Source organism: Nicotiana sylvestris, chromosome 5 (assembly GCF_000393655.2).
Source record: "Nicotiana sylvestris chromosome 5, ASM39365v2, whole genome shotgun sequence".
Lineage (NCBI taxonomy): Eukaryota > Viridiplantae > Streptophyta > Magnoliopsida > Solanales > Solanaceae > Nicotiana > Nicotiana sylvestris.
Window position 1 is genome coordinate 70,538,148 of NC_091061.1, and position 19,326 is coordinate 70,557,473.

General features: G+C 39.9%; 1 protein-coding gene across 1 annotated transcript; it reads right to left on the reverse strand.

Moving 5' to 3' along the window:
* Positions 1-13,625: 13,625 nt before the first annotated feature.
* LOC138868799 (uncharacterized) lies at positions 13,626-13,988 on the reverse strand. Its single transcript, XM_070146369.1, has one exon. The coding sequence runs from the start codon at positions 13,986-13,988 to the stop codon at positions 13,626-13,628; it is 363 nt and encodes a 120-aa protein (XP_070002470.1).
* Positions 13,989-19,326: the final 5,338 nt, after the last annotated feature.

Consider the following 19,326-nt stretch of genomic DNA (forward strand, 5'->3'; position numbering starts at 1 on the left):
GAAAACAATTTTGAAAACTACATGTTTGAAATAACTTTGTAAAACAACATAATAGTTGCTTAGTGAAAATAGTTTTTGAAAGGGAAAGGGGATAGGAGCAACAACAACAGACACAACACAAGTTTAGAATGTAGTACAGATTCAGCAATTACAAACAGGGAAGTAGGGTTTGGGGACATAAAGGACCCAAATCAGAAATACATAATTAGTCATGAATTAGTGCTAATCAAGAACATTAAGAGACATACTAGTTGGGGGAAATAAACAGGAACAAGTAAACATGTTGATTACAATTTTGAACAAAGGAGGGCAGAATTTTAAGCATGCTGAGTAAAGCAGTAAATAAGAAGTGCAATTTAACAACATGAGCCATTAAGTCAGTGCAGAAAGAGATAGGGATTGACAAACAAGGGAACACATAGAGTTGAGTTTCAAAATTTGAACTAGGAACATACCAGTTGAAGAAGCAAAGTGCAGAAAAAAGTAAAGCAATCAAAGTTCCATAGTCTAGCCTTGGCTTTCAGCCGGCTAGACAAAGCAGTAGCACAAGTAGTAGAGAAAGAAGAGAGAGTTTGAGTGTATATGTGTGTGTTCTGAACTAATTGTTCGTGTCTTTAAAGAAGAGAAGGTAGAGTATTTATAGCTTTGAAATAAGGTAACAAGTACTGACTTATCATAATAATAGAAATAATACAAATCAGAATCAATTAAATACCCGGACTTCCTTCAATTACGGAGTCATAGTTCAAACGGGTACAAGTTGTATCAAATAAGGAAAAGAATTGCCTGTGAGACTAAATTTACCATAATAGGAATAGTAAAAGCATGTAGCATGTAATAAGGACTAAGTACATAATATTTTCAACATAAGGAAAATATAATAACATCATATTGTGCACATAAACATAGTAGAGTACAAATTGATTCTGAATAATTAGTTCAAAGAATAAAGGATTAGATTGAAAATCACAGGGAATCAGTACTAACTAAGGAAAGTATCACAAAAGTAAGGAAGCAATTTCGGAAATCAATATAGAATTACAAGGAAAATACACAAAATCAAAGTTGTAGGTTTGAGGAGATTACACAAAATCACCATAAATTATGTGAACAATCAGTAAAACAAATGGTCGGACCCATAAATAACACGGGTTTGGACAAAATCAAAGAAACCTTAAGAAGAAATTGGAATAGGAAGCACAAGAGCATATAGAATACACATAAGGCTCAGAATGTTCAAGATAGTCATGCAAACATACCGCACAAATTCAAACTTTGAATCGAACCTAGAAGTATTAGGGTTTCTTGACAAAAATGAATCGAGCCAAAAGGAAAGACTCAGGTAATGTTTAAACATGCTAAAAATCACAGTAATCAGAAAGAAATCGTTTTTTGCAAAGGGGTTTTGAAACCTTAGTTTGAAAAATAAAGAAACTGTCTGAAGTCGGAGAAACATTTGAGGGAAACAAGTGAAAACCTTAAGAAACCCATAGATCCATCACAGATCTAAAAAGGTCGGAAGATTTATAACTAGGTTTTTTTCCAGAAAATAGCAAAGCTGATGAAAAAAGTCGATTAAAACCCATGGATACACCTAGATCGAAGACAGATCTAAAGAGAAGTAACAAGTCTCAAGAGCTAGGGTTTTAGAGAACCCAAAGAAGGATGAGAGAACATTAGATCGTTACCGGTTTTAGCCGGAAAAGACATGGATCTAACTCGAACGGCCATGGATGGCCGGAAAAAGACCATGGATAGAAGTTGAGCAAGGTCTGGACTAGATCTCTTCGAGATCTTTCCATGAAATCACAAAAGCGGGCCACCAGGAGACGTAGGAGACAAGTACACATCTCAAACAAACATGGGAGTCCATGGATTGAGTGTGGATCGAAGAGGATTAGGATTAGTTTGGATGGCGATAGCTAGGGTTAGCGTTAGGTTTCATAGAGAGTCGGAGAGGAGGGGGGATTCAAGGGCGGCGGGTTGTAACAAATGAATTAGGTTAGGGGTTGTTTTGGGTTAAAAATTGTAAGAGGCAACGTGGACCGTTGATCTAGGAGATCAATAGTCAAGATTAGAATGTGGGGATCTGGGTTTGGGCTTGGGTCCGGTGGGTTTTCAATTGGGTTGGGGTCCGATTTTTAATGAAAATTGGGCTGGGAATTAGGTCTTGATTTGGCTATAATTAAAAACCAAATTTGGCTATAGTTTAAATAGCTATTTTTCCCTATTTAATTTATAAAAAATAGTAAATAGTTTCTGAAAACTAATGTAAAGGGATAAAATTATTTATAATACATAATTAACAATTTAAAAATATAGGATCCAATTTTATGCGTATAAAACATAATTAAACCTCAAAATGGCTAACATTGCAATTATGTGCAATTTAGCTTTAACAATACTAAAAGTAATTGTAAAAATATGTAAAAATTACTTGAGCGATATTTTGGCATAAATATAGAAATACCATAGATGAATTATCAAAACAATAATTTTTGGAAATAATTATTGAGGATTTTATAGGTAAAAAGGGAGAAAATAAATCAATTTAAACCTTTAAAATACGGGAAAACTGATAAAACACTTGGACATGCTTATGTATGCATATATATGCTATTTTGAAGTTATTTTATATATTTAAAAATATATAGGGAAAAATTGGGGTCAACAGCTGCCCCTCTTTACCCGGGAAGGATGAAAGAGTTGTCGGATAAAGATATGATGACCAATTTTGACCGAGCGAAATAGTTTGAAAAGGTTTAGGCCGCACCATGACTTCTGAGTTGCCTACATATCCCTGGTTTTACAGGAATCAGACGTATGTAGTTCAGGATACATCGGCGGAGTATACCGATGAAGACCTTTTGAAGAACGGATGCAATGTGTAAGGCTAGGTGAGTGGACGGTTTATGGAAATGGTCAGGTTCGTATATGGCTACGAGAATTGGAGTGGGATCGCTCCTGCCGGGATGGCTATTGCTCGCCGTCTTACTTGCAAATTAGCAAGACAAGTATATATTTTGCGTAAATTTAAACATGATACAAATTCCCGTTGGACCATGAATTGTCACGACCCAAACCGATGGGCCGCGACAGGCACCCAGTACCTTACTTGACCTAGTACCAACGTAATGTACCTTTCTTATTACATCATTATATACATGTAACATATGGGCCTAATAGGCTAACATAATCATTTATAAAGTCAAACATAGGCCGACAGGGCCGTACAATCTTTCACGTACACGATATATGTCTACAAGCCTCTAGGAGTACATAAGTGTCACAAAGGTCGGGACAGAGTCCCGCCATACCAAATAATAGACGTCTAAATCATACTAACCAAATACACAACTCCGAAGCAAATGGAGCGCACCACCATCTTTCGCTGAGCTGATAGCCTACTTGGAGGGCTCTCGACCTGTTTATCAGGACCTGCGGGCATGAAACGCAGTGTCCCCAGGAAAAAGGGACGTCAGTACGAATAATGTACTGAGTATGTAAGGCACATAAATAAATACATAGGAGACATGGAAGACATATGGAGTACATGACTCAACCTGTAAGTCTGAATAACTTTGTAAATCATAAATTACTTTCAGCGTCATGCATATGCGTATGAATGTCATATCGTGCATAGGTATATGTTTCATAACATCATCAGCCTCTGAGGGCATCCCATCATATCATATCGGCCACTGTGGGCAAAGTCATAATCGTATACTAGCTGATCAAGTGGTTGTGCGTATATAACGCCATAACCATTCCCATATCCCATATACATATATATATACATACATATATACGCGTATATAATGCCATTTGAATACATACATATATATGCGTATATAACGCCATTTGAATACATACCCATATATGTGTATATAATGCCGTTTGAATCATATTCCAGCCACTGTGGGCAACATCATCATCACATACTAGCTGATCAGGTGGGGGTGCGTATATAATGCCGTAACCTTTTCCCATATCCCATATACATATACTTACTTATATACGCGTATATAACGCCATCTGGTCATGGATCAATGCACATGAATGCAATGCATAAAAGTACGTCAATAAAATCATTCAGAATGTCATAAGACCATTTTGCCACTTGAGCAATATCATAAAGTAACATCTTTTCAACTTTCGTATTTTTATGAGACACATGAAAAGATGATAAAATATTATGACACATGGAAATTAAAGAACATAGATATTTCTATTACTTCTATGAGTAGAGTCACTTATGGAATTTGTGCATTTGCACGTTTCGTTCATATCGTATGGATCATGCCAAAGAAAGAAGGGATAGCCTTAATATACCTGGGGGGTAGGGAATACTCCGTATAATACTCTTGGAGAAGATTGCACCGTACTCCCTTAGAATCGCAAAATCCCGTTGCTATTTACGTAGCCTCGTATGATCTTTGCTTGGACTTTTGTTTTGAGTGTAGCATTTGTCTTGGAAGATTTTGAAGCAGAAATGGATCTGGAGGCATCAGCGAGATTTGTCTTGCTATTCCTTTGCGGACAGGAATATCTTGACAGACTTTAGCGAGTTGTTGGAGTTCTTGACTCATCATAGAAATGCTTTGTTATTATTTACCCTCATAAAATTTGTAGCCAACAAACTTATAAAGAGAAATATTCCTTTATATTTCCTTGGTTCTTTAAGAATTGAAAGGAAATAACGTTCTATTTCATTCCTGTTTGGAAAGAACAATATTTTGCTTTTTGATTCCTTTTTTGATTCAAGTTACTTATCTAATCATCTATCTTAAATTAAAGATATACTTTATATGTGCAGCCACCACATGACAATAATGCTTAAAATCTTGCCACCTATCCTTCAATGACTTAAGAGTCATAAGGTTTGGGGGCTTCCACGTGGCCTTGGAGTATTGATTAAGTTTTATCCACCTATTAGTTAACTGGGTAATATCCTGTTACTCGGTAATTAATCAATTACCCGCAAAATTGAGAATTATTCTCACTTACTTAAAATTCTACTTATTTTTCATACACTTTATACATTCCACTGTCATGGTCACATGGTACCTTGTATGACACTAGTCCATAAATACCGAGTATATTAGCTCGGGCCGTATTTTATCCCAACATGTCAAACTTGGACAAAAATTTATTTTCTTTGACTTGCTTCCACTCTTACCTTCACGAATTTACTCCTCACTTGTTTGAAATAACATAATCCTTATCTTCTCCAAATAATCTTTACCTTGGACTAATGTCAATTACCTTACGACAAACTCAATGCACAATACTACAGGGTGCAACACTATCGTAACTTATTACTGCGAAGCGTAACATCTACATAATGTAATACTGCAGGATGTAACATCATCGTAATATATTACTGCAGAGCATAACATTGTCGTAATATAATAATGGGGGATGTAATATTAACGTAATATTGTGGGGGTGTAACATCATTTCCCCCTTTGGAAAATTCGTCCTCGAATGTTGACTGATGCTCTTATCATTTTCGTAACTAATAGCTCTTATAAATACATTAATACTCTTCTTTCCATTCAAGCAGTTGCTCTGTGAATAAATCCAAAGTCTAGGGTATTTCCCCCTTTAGTCTTTTTGCTCATATCATGACCTGTGGTCGAAATCTTCCTAATCTTGCAACTTTTGTTACCTCTTGTCACGCGGCCTGTATGACCCTGGCTTTGTAGGTGCACTCATGCGATTGATCTTTCCTTTTTCCTTTTACCTTTCAGTCAATATGTAGGTCTTACTTTGTATATACAAGGCTTAATAGGATGCCTCTCCGGGCCTCTATAGGTATACTGAAATCCTTTGCTCGATACTTTGTAGAACTTGCGAATATGGCCATATCTTATTTCATAGTGTCTCAATGTGATCTACCTTATGGGGTATCCTAATTTCGTGCCGCGAACAAAATATTTTCTCCTTATCTTCTTCGATTTTCTTTTTTTTTTCAAATCATTATTCAAACGAATGCACAAACGTCATCCTTTATCTGTCACAATTATACCCTCATTTTATTACTAGGTCAGCATTTCATTCTTTCTAAATGCTATTAATCTTAGATTCCTTTGAGTTCATTCAGGCTATACTGAACTTTCACTAACTTAGAGAAACAATTATCTCTCTTGTTTTCATGGACTTAATCCTGAGAACTAATCCATTCTCATCATCTTTTCACTTGACTTTCCTCATCCTTACTCATGTTTTCTTAAAATTTTGTCGCTCTACCATACTTTAGCTTGCAACATATAAATATCCATTTATAATACTCGCAACTTTCCTTCAACTTACTTGCACCATAGATTTCCTTATGTTATTCTGGAACATCAAGCGATACATCACATCGTCTCTAACTCTGCTCAACTCTCTTAACTAGACCCCTTAGTACTCAGAAACCATAGGTTAGGAGACATGCCACTGATGATGCCGCTATCATTCTCGGTTATTGGATACCATTATAGCCTTCTATCCAAAGTATGGACTATTCACAACTTTCTGCATTTGAGTATCTCGTACGTTGTTCACCTTTACCTTACTTACTTAAAATCTCGCATAATATATTCTACCTCTTTCATAACCTCCCTTCTACATAGGTATCATTCTCACCATAAATTGAAGCTTTATTATAATCCTACAATCCGGTGGGAGCTTTATGCTGACTCCTTTCGGAGGCTGTTACTTTTTTTTAACTAGCTTCATCAAAGAGCCGTTATAGACTATGGTTGTTGTACTATATCTCTCGTACCTCTGATTTTAAGGTAGATCCTACCATGTTCTCGATCACGATGTTTCTATTTTTCTGGGTCCAATAATCAAACTCCTGATTTGCTTGGGTGATGTAACTCTTTAGTTTCCTCCTTATTCTGATTGGCCTTAACGTCGGCTTGAGCTATCTTCTGATATGTGGTTCATGGTCTTATTTATTCTGTTTAGCCTTTTATGGGCGCTGATGTATGTGCATGATACGATCCTTTAACAATTTAATCCTTCGTTTATGACCTGGGCTGAATTCTTTCTTTTAAAGTTTACTAGAATCTTCTACGACTGTATATGCTACATATATATAAAACTCCAAACCCTTATGTGAGTTCTTAATGCAACAAATTCTGGACCATTGATCAAATAACTCTTTTGTTCCATCTTAGCTTTCTTTCAACGTAAGCTATTACTTTTCCTGGTCTTTCTACCCCCTCGTTGCGTCCATACTTAGCTTATCTTAGTGCCCATATATATTAAAATTCCATACAACTCATATGATTCTGAATATCACTTCTGATTTTACTCCGTGTTCATTCGCCACTGTAGGTGCCACTTTCATTTGGAATGCTTACAATGTTGTCGCGAGATTGTTGTTACACGACCATTTCCTCTTTAGATCATTGTGCTTAAGTTGAAACCTTCTTCCTTATTTCCTTAGCTAGTCTTTCGTTGTAGTACTTAGGGAGAACCCTTGACTCTCGTAAAGCTGCAAGTTTACTTTGTCGTATACCCAATAAATTTTTTTTATATCCTTCCTCGCCTACGATTATCCGTAGTTACTTATCTCACACCCTTGTGCTTGTAGGGTTGCTTCTGAACTTATATTTTGATTGTCTTCCCAGTGGCACTTTTTTTTTATTTCCATAACGTTCATACCATACCTTTAACTACCCCAACTCTTGTTTGAATATATCTCAAATATTATAATGATATTCTTCGAGGATGAACTTTACACGTTGGGTTCTACTATGTTTATCTCACACGATCTGATGACTCATCTGTAACCTCCTGTTTAGCCATAACTGGGATCTTCCTGACCAATTACTAACTACTCGTTGGCCCATTGTCATATCAATATTCCTCGTAATCTTTCTTGGGTTATTTTCTTTTTCTTAACTTACGTCTTGCACTGGCTCCTTATTTCTTAATAACAACTCGGGAAGGAACCTTTACTTCCTCTCCTTGACGTTGTGCTAGCACAATCTTCTTGAATCGTAGCATATCTGTAGGGTTTGGATAAGTGCCATCTCATTTCGCTTTCATTTATCGCATTCTTCCTTTACCATTTCATAGTCACTAGAACCACTTAATTCTGACTTAATGTCGCATCACTCCATATTCCCCTATTTAGGGGTGTACTAAGAGCTGAAGCCATGAGGATCTACCTATAGATGTTTTACCTCTTCATCTTTGGCTTTGTTTCTCAACATCAATGATCTTTACTCCCCTTGCGGCCATTCTCCTGTACCAAGGATGACAAATTCCCTTACTCAGGAGGGTGACACTTAATGTAACAGGTACATACAGTCCCTTAAACTTAACTTTGCTCACATTGCTTGCTCTAAGGAAGCGTCTCCCTGAATGACCATCCTCTTAATTCATTATGACTTTTCTTTTGTGGTCTATTCTATTGCCGCCAAAACGAAATCTGAAATTCCCACGATGCCGAGTACTTTCCAATCATTCAGTCCTTAATTCGTATTTAGTTTATCTTGTTTACTGGCCCATACTGATTTCAATTACTCTAGGGATTAACTCTCCCCTCTGGTAGTCGCGTTGGAGTCACGAACTTATTTCTCAAAATGGGGATATAACCTTCTAGCCTATACTCTTTTGTTGTCTTAAGGCCCATCACCTTTCGTCTCTTCTTTCATTTGACTATAGGTTCTGTAACATTATACCGTTTTCATCCATGTATCATACCTTATTCATAATGCTTCCTTATCTCTCTTCTCATTACTCTGCTAATATTTATGCATATCCCTTTTCTTGTGAAAACTTCAATACAACATTCTTTCGCTTTTAGCTTTCCTTTGCTCCATCCAGTGGCTCTTCAAATTGCTTAACGTTCTCACTTTACTAGGGCCACGAGCCATACTAAGATAATATTTATCCCTTCAAGTCTTATAGTGCATGTCTTTGTAGTACTTATATCTAGCTGTACTATTTTAGGGTTACTATATCCCTAGCCGGATCCTGATAACTCATCCTTTTCTTAAACTATGTCTGTTAGCCCCCATAGGGCATAACTGAGATGGGTACGACCAATTGTATATACTTTTGTTACTATTGAATATAACTCAAAAATCTTATGTTCCTCTGCCTTAATTATAAACGCTGTTAACCTTCATAACTGGGTACCTCGTACCATTTTCACTTTGCTCCTTTTACTTGCTGAAACTTGTACATATCTTCTTAATCTCTTATTGTCTTTTACCATAAAGATGGATAGACATTATTACCTTAAGGATTCTTATCAGGAAGCTTGTACCTTTCAGTACTGTACACCCATGATCTACTAAAGACCTCACATTTACTTATCATAGGTATCATACAAAAATCCAATTCCTCTGACTCAGCTTTTTCACAACAATCTCTCTTTCCAACATTCTTTCGGGAAGTAAGCATCGTCTTATTACGAATAAAATAGAATTTCAGAACTTGGATTCTTATAAGTGAGCTCTACCACACGATCTAGAGTAAGAAGAAAGAGTGACAATCCTAAATGCCCTGTAGCCTCCTGCTTATAAGTGTGGTGCACAACACACCCTTAAACAAGACTCTACTAGACACGACTTGTAGACTCCCTAGGACAGAACGACTCTAATACCACTTTTGTCACGACCCAAACCGATGGGTCGCGACGGGCACCCAGTACCTTACTTGACCGAGTGCCAACGTAATGTACCTTTCTTATTACATCATTATATACATGTAACATATGGGCCTAATAGGCTAACATAATCATTTATTAACTCAAACATAGGCCGATAGGGCCGTACAATCTTTCACGTACACGACATATGTCTACAAGACTCTAAGAGTACATAAGTGTCACAAAGGTTGGGATAGAGTCCCGCCATACCAAACAATAGACGTCTAAATCATACTAACCAAATACGCAACTCCGAAGCAAATGGAGCGCACTACCATCTTTCGGTGAGCTGATAGCCTACTTGGAGGGCTCTCGACCTGTCTATCAGGACTTACGGGCATGAAACACAGCGTCCCCAGGCAAAAGGGACGTCAGTACGAATAATGTACTGAGTATGTAAGGCACATAAATAAATACATAGGAGACATGGAAGACATATGGAGTACATGACTCAACCCGTAAGTCTGAATAACTTTGTAAATCATAAATTACTTTCAGCGTCATGCATATGCGTATGAATGTCATATCGTGCATAGGTATACGTTTCATAACATCATCAGCCTCTGAGGGCATCCCATCATATCATATCGGCCACTGTGGGCAAAGTCATAATCATATACTAGCTGATCAGGTGGTGGTGCATATATAACGCCATAACCATTCCCATATGCCATATACATATATATACATACATATATACACGTATATAATGCCATTTGAATACATACATATATATGCGTATATAACGCCATTTGAATACATACCCATATATGTGTATATAATGCCGTTTGAATCATATTCCAGCCACTGTGGGCAACATCATCATCACATACTAGCTGATCAGGTGGTGGTGCGTATATAACGCCGTAACCTTTTCCCATATCCCATATACATATACTTACTTATATACGCGTATATAACGTCATCTGGTCATGGGTCAATGCACATGAATGCAATGCATGAAAAGTACGTCAATAAAATCATTCAGAATGTCATAAGTCCATTTTGCCACTTGAGCAATATCATAAATAACATATTTTCAACTTTCGTATTTTTCTGAGACCCATGAATAGATGATAAAATATTATGACACATGGAAATTAAAGAACATAGATATTTCTATTACTTCTATGAGTAGAGTCACTTATGGAATTTGTGCATTTGCACGTTTCGTTCATATCGTATGGATCATGCCAAAGAAAGAAGGGATATCCTTAACATATCTGGGGGTAGAGAATACTCCGTATAATACTCTTGGAGAAGATTGCACCGTACTCCCTTAGAATCGCAAAATCCCGTTGCTATTTACGTAGCCTCGTATGATCTTTGCTTGGACTTTTTTTTTGAGTGTAGCATTTGTCTTGGAAGATTTTGAAGCAGAAATGGATCTGGAGGCATCAGCAAGATTTGTCTTGCTATTCCTTTGCGGACAGGAATATCTTGACAGACTTTAGCGAGTTGTTGGAGTTCTTGGCTCATCATAGAAATGCTTTGTTATTATTTACCCTCATGAAATTTGTAGCCAACAAACTTAGAAAGAGAAATATTCCTTTATATTTCCTTGGTTCTTTAAGAATTGAAAGGAAATAACATTCTGTTTCATTCCTGTTTGGAAAGAACAATATTTTGCTTTTTGATTCCTTTTTTGATTCAAGTTACTTATCTAATCATCTATCTTAAATTAAAGATATACTTTATATGTGCAGCCACCACATGACAATAATGCTTAAAATCTTTCCACCTATCCTTCAATGACTTAAGAGTCATAAGGTTTGGGGGCTGCCACGTGGCCTTGGAGTATTGATTAAGTTTTATCCACCTAATAGTTAACTGGGTAATATCCTGTTACTCGGTAATTAATCAATTACCCGCAAAATTGAGAATTATTCTCACTTACTTAAAATTCTACTTATTTTTAATACACTTTATACATCCCACTGTCATGGTCACATGGTACCTTATATGACACTAGTCCATAAATATCGAGTATATTAGCTCGGGCCGTATTTTATCCCAACATGTCAAACTTGGACAAAAATTTATTTTCTTTGACTTGCTTCCCCTCTTACCTTCTCGAATTTACTCCTCACTTGTTTGAAATAACATAACCCTTATCTTCTCCAAATAATATTTACCTTGGACTAATGTCAATTACCTTATGACAAACTCAATGCACAATACTATAGGGTGCAACACTATCGTAACTTATTACTGCGAAGCGTAACATCTCCGTAATGTAATACTGCAGGACGTAACATCATCGTAATATATTATTGCAGAGCATAACATTGTCGTAATATAATACTTGGGGATGTAATATTGACGTAATATTGTGGGGTGTAACATGAATGTTGTCTTTGGACGGTGAGGATCACGACCTTAGACCATGATGTCCTGGGCCATGAAGCGTATGATAAGGGATTCGTAGGCCATGAAATAATGTTCTCGAGCTATGAGCATGGTGCCTCCGAACCATGACGCCTTTGAATAATGATGCGCAAAAGATTGAGAAAGATCCTCAGGCCATGACATGGTGTTCTCGGGCTATGAAGATGGTGGCTCCAAACGATGATGCCTTCGGATGAGTGGGCGATATTTTAGCCCATGAAAGATGTAGTAGTATGATTCGGACAAGACAAAGCTTAGCCTTGTGAATTGAAGGGCAGAGCTTAGCCCGTAAGAAAAGCGATATAATGTTTGGGATAGTGCTTAGTTTTGAAGAAAACTGGAGGCAGAGCATAGCCTCAGAAGGCAGAATGATAGCCTTATGCAGATGGAAACAGAGCTTAGCCTCGGAAGGCATAAGGTAGCCTTATGCAATGCAAATGCAGATGGAGGTAAATCTTAACCTCGGAAGGCAGAATGGTAGCCTTATGCAAAAAATGCAGATGGAGACAGCGTTTAGTCTCGGAAGACAAAATGGTAGCCTTATGCAAATTTGAAGGTAGAATGGTAGCCTTATACAATGAAAATGCAAATGGAGACAAGGTTTAGTCTCAGAAGGCAAAATAGTAGCCTTATGCAATGCAGATGGAGACAAAGTTTAGTCTCGGAAGGCAGAATGATAGCCTTATGCAAATTGGAAGGCAGAACAATAGCCTTATGCAAGAAATAAAATAACAAATGGCAGTAGAGTTTTCTTAGCAGATTTCGGTGTTGTGATTGCTGGGAGCATTGCGACATACGGGACATCATGGTGTGTGCTAATAACAAATGTTGGCAAGTGATGCGATTCTGAGAGTCATATTCTTGAACGATGTTTGTCCCATGGGCTTATAGTATGTTTAATGATTCTCAATCCTAATGCCTGCATCCAAAGAAAAATCTTGAGTTTTGTAAAGGGGGAGGCTAGTTCGTATCCCCGCTATCTTTTGCTTGACTTGTTCGGCTTTGATCTGGTGATATCGTCTTTATCATTGGGGTAGCATTTCTAAACAAAGCAGTTTCAATAATAAATATGCATGATTTTGTAAAAATATGACATAAGTGTATAATTAAATAACTTTTTGATTAACTGACGACTATGATGGGGTTTGGGACATTGCAACCTCTCCTGCTACGGAATTTTGAGGGTCCTCCTCAAAATTCTACCCCAATTTGATGGGTTGACGTTTCTGACTGCTGCTCGTGCGGCGATTGGCTGAAATTACTTCGGAATTTTGAGGGCCCTCCTCAAAATTCTGCCCTAGTTTCCAATTGCGGGGGGAAATGAAATTTTATTGAATTGTGACTAAACCCATAGGGCTGCTTACGTATCCCCTCTTAAAGGGGAATCAGGTCAGGCGTAGTTCAATTCACCATATAAGGAAAGCATAACGATTACACATAGTAACGCTTGACTGCATCTGAATTAATCGGTTTTGACCAGACTTCTCCATCCATTTATGCAAGTAGGAGGGCTCCTCCTGTTAAAACCCGGTGAACCATGTATGGACCTTGCCAGTTGGGAGAGAACTTCCCTTTGGTGTCATCTTGATGCAAAAAAATTTTCTTTAACACCAACTGACCCGGTGTGAACTGTCTTGGCTTGACTCTTTTGTTGAAGGATCTGAACATTCTGTTCTGATAGACTTGACCATGATAGACTACATTCATTCTCTTTCCGTCGATAAGGGCGTTGCTCATAATGACTTTTTACCCACTCTGCATCGTCGAGCTCAGCTTCTAGTATGATCCTTAGCAAAGGGATTTCTACCTCAGCAGGAATGACAGCCTCTGTACTGTAAACCAGCATATAGGGGGTTGCCCCGGTTGATGAGCGGACTATGGTGCGGCACCCCAATAGATCAAATGATAACTTCTCGTGCCACTGCTTATGCTTCTCTATCATTTTCCTCAATATCTTCTTGATATTCTTGTTGGCGGCTTCTACATCTCCATTCATTTGAGGCCTGTAGGCTGTGGAATTCTTGTGTCTGATCTTGAAAGTTTCACACACAGCTTTAATCAAGTTGTTGTTGAGGTTGGAGCCGTTATTCGTAATGATTGACTCTGGAATTCCGAATTGACAAACAATGCGGTCGCGGATGAAGTCTGCCACGACTTTCTTAGTCATTTCTTTGTAAGATGCTACTTTGACCCATTTTGTGAAATAGTCGATGGCTACTAGGATAAACTTGTGTTTGTTGGAAGCAGTAGGATCGATTGATCCAATAACATCCATTCCCTAGGCGGCGAACGGCCACGGTGAGCTTGCTGTGTTGAGCTCTCTCGGAGATACCTTTATCATGTTTGCATATATCTGACAGCGATGGCAATTTTGGACATACTAGATGCAGTCTGTTTCCATAGTCATCCAAAAGTAACCAGCCCAGAGTATCTTCTTTGCTAAGACAAAACCGTTCATATATGGACCGCAGGTCCCAACATGAATTTCCTCTAGTAGTCTGGATGCTTCCTTTGCGTCGACACATCTTAATAATCCTAAATCGGGAGTCCTCCTATACAGGATTCCTCCGCTGTGAAAGAAGTTGTTGCACAATCTCCGAAGTGTGCATTTTTGATTAGGATTAGCAAGCTCCGGGTACTCTCCTTTTGCCAAATATTCCTTGATATCATGAAACCAAGGCTTTCCATTTGCTTCCTCTTCAACATGTGCACAGTAAGCTGGCTGATTATGGATTTTCACTGGAATGGGATCAATGAAATTCTTGTCGGGATGCTGTATCATAGATGATAGGGTAGCCAATGCATCAGCAAACTCGTTCTGGATTCTGGGAACATGCTGGAATTCCGTGTTCGTTAACCTCTTCCTTAATTCCGGTACATGATGTTGATACGGGAGTATCTTGGAGTTCTTGGTTGCCCATTATTCTCGTACTTGATGTATAAGTAAGTCTGAATCTCCAATTACTAGCAGCTCTTGAACGTTCATGTCAATGGCCATTTTGAGTCCTAAGATGCAGGCTTCATACTCAACCATATTGTTGGTGCAGGGGAACCCGAGTTTGGCAGACATTGGATAATGCTGACCGGTTTTTGATATTAGGACTACTCCTATGCCAACTCCTTTGAAGTTTGCTACTCCATCGATTAACATTCTGCAACCGTCATAGGATTCTGCAATGTTTTCTCCTATGAATAATACCTCTTCATCAGGAAAATACATTTTTAGGGGTTCGTATCCTCCATCCATGGGGTTTTCAGCAAGGTGGTCTGCCAGTGCCTGTCACTTGACCGCTTTTTGAGTTACGTAAACAATGTCGAACTCACTCAACAGGATTTGCCACTTGGCTAGCTTACCGGTGGGCATATGCTTCTGAAAGATATACTTCAAAGGATCCATATTTGATATGAGATACGTAGTATAAACACAGAAGTAATGTCTCAACTTTTGAGCTATCCAAGTTGTTTACCGTGAAAATGGTAACGACAATTAAATTTGTAAATGGGATTCTAAAAATACGTGATCTATTCCCGAGCTAGTTGTTTGAGAAGTTGATGCTAAGAAAGTGAAGCGAGCTAAAACAAGAGAGTAATCAAACGAAAGTGCCTATTGCCTGGATGCAAAGCCAGTCGATAAGGACTTCGGGGTTGGGACTCGAATCGAGCTCGAGCTATCAGGGGCAACCAGGAATAGTATAACAATTAAGGATACAATCAAGCAAGGCTCTTTACGGCCAAAGTTGCGCAATATAGCATGAAATAAGTATGAAGACAATAGATGTTAAAGCGGCCTCGAGCCAGTGGGAAAGAACAAAATAGGAGAAAGAGAGAGAGATATATTATTGCTTTGGTGGAGAAATGGAGCAACATCAGACTCTTACAAAGTGGTATGGGTTCCCCTTATATAGGAGAGGGAACACGGTATGGTACAGAGTGCATTAAATGTAAATATATGGGGATGGGATGGCTAGACATGACACCAGAGCCTATTGATTGTAGCTGCTTGCCTCAAGAGTTCCCCGTCTTCGTAACCTTTGCTAGGTCGCAGACGGATCCCTTAACCTTGGAGCCTCTACAGGGCTGTGGATAATCCTCGAGATAAGGAGCCCAATCCTGAACCCACAGCCTCAAGGAGCTGACATGACATTCCGAATATACCTTAATGGTGGGAAATGGATTCCCCTGATTTCACCGCATACAGATAGTCTCCGCATTTCCTAGAACAAAGTAATAGGAAATGATATTGAATCATCGTCTCGAGGTCATTATTTCCATGACGTCAACTGTCTAAGAGCATTAAATGCCATGCCCCAGAGAACCGTGTAGGGCCGTCGTCAAATGCGGTAGTTGAGAAACTCACGAACTACCGTAGGCTCGTCTCTTCTGCTTCCCCAGCGATTCCTATAAATGCACCGGTTGCTAGATACTCCCCATCTTCACCCTTCCTTCATGCCCGTGAATCAAAATTTTGCTATTTGATATCTTCACATCTTTCCCTCTTTTCACATGAAGGTTTTACCATTTTTCATAGCCAGGACTTCTAGGACGGTCCCTTGACGGAAATATACTACGTTGTCGTCCCGATTACCTAGGGGGGGAAAACAAATCGATTCTCACTTTAGAACAATGGACTCCTCCCGATATTGACACATCGAAGGATTTCGACATCGAGACTCCCTGGACTACGCCGGGTCGATTTGAGAAGGTATCGCGATATGTTAGCATCATGACCAATGCTGACAAAGTGAAGGAGGACTACCGATGGAGCGAGACAGTGGAGGTGGAGATTCCCGGCCCCAGCGACAACATTACCGACTTCAAGGCTAGCTTTCTTTACATATATACTTACCTATTCACCCTAGGTCTTGATAAATCTGTCGAATCTCCTCCTTTGGAAATCGACCCGGTTATCCTTGACTTCTGTGCCTGATATCGAGTGACCCTCGATCAGATCTACCCGTCCTTTTGGAGGATCGTGTTAATGCTCATGCACTTTACTGAAGGGGTCACATGCGAGGTTTTTACCCTTATCCATTTGAATAGATTGAACTGCCCTCGGCTGTATCGAGGCTTAATCAAGCTTCGACATCGGTCCAAAAAGTCTTTCTTCATGAGTGTTGATGAGGGGAAGGATCGGGGTTGGATGAGCAGGTTTATTCGGGTGAGGACCTCAGATATCATCCCGGCCCGGTGGATGCCCTTTCTAGAGCGATGGAACAATTGACGTAAGTGAACTTCGCTTTAGCCACTTCTCAATTACCCTTTTATTTGTCACGATAACCCCTTTGTGCTTTCTCTAAATGCTGCTTGGCATCCCGAGGTGGTCCTAGATTTGGCGGGATGGATCAGGCGTTTGGATGAAAGATTCCCGTATCGTATTCAGTCTTGGACCATCATGGCTAAGGAGCATTGGGTGGCTAAGAATCACGGAAAGGCTTCTTTACCGCTCTTGCTTCACATTTTGTGTTTCCTTCCAAGATCTAAGCAACAACATATCGCATTTATTCTGTTGGTGCAGGACTTGGCAAGAATATGCAGATGAGGCCACCCCCCGGCGGTGAAGCGAAGGCCTTGGAGCCTAATATGAACAAGAAAAGGAAAGACAGGGCAACCACTGCTCGTCCTAATGAAACTGCTGCCCTAACCTCCGGGTTGAACCCCAATGTCGAGGGGGAGGATGATGATGGAAGTCCGTTGAGGAGGAGAATAAGGTCTAGCTTGAGAGATTTACAGGCACCCCAGTCGGAGGCTGCTGAGTCTACGACGGCTGGATCTGGCAGGACTAAGGAGTCAAGGGTCCTTGAAGAGGACGCTGATGTAGCTTCGAATCGTGTGGCCGGATTCGATGTAGCTTCCGCTAGCAGGACCGTTGGTGCTGATGGATCGGGATTCTTCGCTTTCCAAGAACATGGGTTGCTATTTGGAGAAATCGGCGACCCGAACGATCTTATTCAAAACATTCCAGTCTCATCAGGAGAGCTGAGGGATGGCGAAAGGATGATCGGCGCCACGGTCAGTACCCCTTTCTGAGGGGGAGGCTTCATTGCCAACATTTTTGATGGAGTAATCAACAGAGCTGATCTCAACGTCTCTGGCACCATTAAAGTGGTGGAAAAGTCCCTGCAGCAGGTGACAACTTCTCCTTGCGCGTTTCTTTTCGCTCTCAAGCATTATTCATCATCTTTCTTAACTTTCTTGTTGTGCCACAGTGTAAAGAGATGTATGATCATGCCATCCTCCGACTTCATAGGGAGCTTTCTTGCCATGAGAAGGAGCGTAATAACATTGCTTCGAAGCTACAAGAATAGGAGGCTCGTGGTGCCCGGGGAGATAAAGAGTTGGGGGAGCTTCGGACATCTTTGGAGGTGGTGCTTTGGGAGAAGGCCGTTCTTGCTTCTCAGGTATTCTGCGTTGCTGATACATGCTCTTTTACTCCGTATCCGTACATGTTTTGTGTTCACATATTCACCGGCTTGCCCTTCATTATAGGATGAGCAGAGCAGCTCGCGGATTAGTCAATTGGAAGCGGAGATCTCCGGGGTGAAGGAGTAGAGCGAGCCTGTGACCGGGGAATTGACGACATCCCAGGGCCTTCTCTCGAACTCTCGCAGGGAAACTGCTACTTTGACCGCGGCTAAGTCTGAGGCTAAATGAGATGCTGCTGCTTATAAGGAGGATGGGGCCACAACGCATGCAATGGTTCGTGACATGTCCTTGAAGGCTGAGTAGAAACTGGTCCGAGCTGTCGAACATGCCAAAGTGGAGGCAAAGAGGGAGGTCCTGGAAAAACTCAAGGCCAGAGGCTTCGAGCTGTCTACTGACCTGGAGGAGGCTCGTGCGACGGAGGGAAGACTGGCGCTCTTGATTTCCCTCGATGGGGGTGAAGAAGATACTGGCGAGGAGCAGTCTCCGAGCCCTTTTTTGTATGCCTTCTTTTTTGTTCCATGTGTTCTCCCTCCTGGGAGACGAATGGTGTCCATGTTCTTTTCCTTTTTGTAAATGTATGAAAGGAGCTTTTATTCTGCTAGTCCTTCTTGCTTCTTTCCCTTTTTTTTGTTGCTTTTGAGCATCGAGCATCAGCCTTTTTGAGCCTTTTTGTAGGACGGACCGAGGGCCCCGAGACTAGCTATGTCCCGAGGTTCAGTCAGTAGCTCCTTTGAACCGATATTTGCGACGTCAGGGATCTTCCGAGGTCCCTTGATTTTATGAATTATGTAGGAGCCTGGGTTGATTCTACCAGTGCACTCCCCAAGGAGAAGGTGACATTAATGCGGCCAGAATTA

Excerpts from the sequence above, each read along its gene's own strand:
- LOC138868799 (XM_070146369.1), bottom strand. The coding sequence starts at position 13,988 with ATGATAGAGAAGCATAAGCAGTGGCACGAGAAGTTATCATTTGATCTA.